This window comes from Propithecus coquereli, unplaced genomic scaffold (genome assembly GCF_000956105.1).
Source record: "Propithecus coquereli isolate 6110/MARCELLA unplaced genomic scaffold, Pcoq_1.0 Scaffold30, whole genome shotgun sequence".
NCBI classification, from domain to species: domain Eukaryota; kingdom Metazoa; phylum Chordata; class Mammalia; order Primates; family Indriidae; genus Propithecus; species Propithecus coquereli.
The window spans coordinates 9,139,382-9,141,862 of NW_012148619.1; the positions used below are offsets into that span (position 1 = coordinate 9,139,382).

The 2,481-nt window shown below is 31.7% G+C and overlaps 1 protein-coding gene across 1 annotated transcript in view; it reads left to right on the top strand.

Moving 5' to 3' along the window:
* KIF18A (kinesin family member 18A) overlaps positions 1-2,481 on the top strand; it is an 88,201-nt gene that overhangs the window by 17,078 nt on the left and 68,642 nt on the right. Inside the window, exon 9 of the mRNA XM_012649551.1 lies at positions 144-204. Within this exon, the coding sequence (XP_012505005.1) occupies positions 144-204 (61 nt within the window). The remainder of the gene's footprint in view (positions 1-143; positions 205-2,481) is intronic.

Genomic DNA, 2,481 nt, shown 5'->3' on the forward strand with positions numbered 1-2,481 from the left:
AAAAATTGCAGAAGAATTATCAATGAACTTGAGGACAGAGCAACAGAAACTATCCAAAATTAAGCAAAGAAGAAAAAAAAAAAAAAAAAAAAGAATTGCAACAGTTATTTCTATCAATGACAATGAATCAGTTTTTCATATAGCATAAAGTTGATGGATACATCATTACAGTGTAAGAGCTCGGTTTACACTCTAGATTTTCTGGTATGTTTAAATTATTTTCTGTTAATTCTCCTCACAGTACAGTTCAAGATAAAATTGGTATATTTTATTAGCCTTATGATGTTTTTTATTATTTCCCACCCATTTTACACTGTCTTTTAAAAAATGACTTAAGTAAAAATAATTCCTTGTTATTCAGTTTCATCAAAGAAAGCTTTTAATTGATACATTATCATTGTTATTATTTCATTTTGTTAGTCAAACGTGGGAGCTGTCCTCATACAACCAGATTTCTCTTTCTTAATGGAAGTGTCTTGAAAATTAAGGAAATCACCAGCTTCTCAAAGTTAGACTAATTGCTTCCATAGAATTGCTGAGCACTGCTTAACCAGTTCTACTTTACCAATTAAAACCTCACTTTTCTGGAGTTGATGGCTTTAAATCATTGAATGTTTTCTTCTTATTTAATGATTCAGAAGGGAGATGGCCTGAGAGCTATGAAATAAACTTTTATTTGGATGTTTTTTCATATTTCAACCTGACTTTTAACCAACAACAAAAGCTTTGATTTTAATTCTGGCATCATGCTAAATAATTTATTTATATTCATAAAGAAGGTAATGATAAAATTATGTACCCCATAACCTTTATCATTTTCTCTCAAAATTAATTGTCTCCCAAAAGAAATATGTAAAATATCTTTTTTTTTTTTTTTTCATGATGGTGTCTGTGTTGCCCAGGCTGATCTTGAACTCCTTGGCTCAAGTGATCCTGCAACCTCAGCCTCCCATGTAGCTGGGATGACAGGCATGTGCCACTGTGCCTAGCTGAAATATCTCATATCAATCATACTGTTACATAGGATTTTTTTTAATGCCATAAATGTTCAAAGTGTTTTTTCCATAAAACTTAAGTAACATTTTTATGAAGTTTAAACAGGTAAAGGGAAGAATATACGTAACTATTTGTCAAAGATAATATTCAAAAGGAAATCATAGAAAGAAAATATAGTGCTTTTTAAAGAGTGTTTACAAAACTTCACTTGTGACTATGGCAAGAAAATTGTATAGAATTTAATATTCATTATGTATCACCTTAAAATATTGATGCAGATTTTTTTTCTAGTTAATTTGAACGTTTTCTTAGGACTCTGTTTTAAAATAATAGTTTTTTAAAAAGTAGTTCTCTATAAACCTTTGATACTAATTCCCTTCCTCCCATCCTAATCAGTAAATACCACAAACTAAAATAAGTCTGGACCACAAAATTGACAAATATTTATCTTTGTCCTTGGGTAAAAAGTTACAGAAAAACTAAGAAATTATCTTTGGGTATAACCTAAAGATAACTTATCAATTCATTTACTGGCATTAGCGTTGGTGTAATATAATACAATGAAATCGCAATGTCTGTACATATTTCCTATGAAATATTTATCAGTTTGACAAAACTGCAGTAAAGTCAATGTATTGTGGCTTATATTCATTCCCAATAGACTTTCATTAAGAAGTACTGACGTAAATTGGCAGTGTTTTAACCACCAATCCTTACAAGTATATCTAAAACTCTGGTCAAAGATCATTTATTTTTAAATGCATATACTTTATTCTATACTTTCACAGTTAATTTTTCTTTGAGACTGTTGCTTGTTTGTGACTGTTTATATTGTTACTGTAGCTCAGAGCAGATCTATGACTTAAAAATGCAAATATAGTCTTACAAAATGAAAATATCACTCTGACCAATGTTCTGCTCACTCCAAAGGATGCACAATTGCAGGTTCCATCCAGAGATTTTATAGAATTTAATCAGCTTGAAGTCTTTGGGCATTTGGAGATCTGAATCAAACTCCCCAACTCTGATTTTCTAGGTCTATATTGCCCTTTGAAGGAAGCACACTGTAGCGGCTGTTCTATGGTTTACCACATTATAAACCTGGATGTTTTGGGTCCTAACAGTGTCAGTTGACTTCTAGCCAGGCTGTAGGGGGTACCTAACCGTATGGTGTGTTTTCATTATAACAAATTCTGAAGCTAAAAACTGGCTCTCTCACTTTCCCCAGGGGGCCATGGAGGAACCATATGATTATGCCTCCTACTGCTTATTTCTTCACAGTGAGCCAACACCAAAACAACACATAATGTTGCTAATGGGGCCTTGTGAATTGAGATAGTACAGGTCCAAATTATCATCCTTTTCCTACAAACATAAAATATTTTATTTTTGCTAAGCAATTTGATTACATATAGATGTAAACATAGACAAAATGCAGTCTATTACCAATACCAGATGTCTTAATGATGCCTATATTTTTCAATA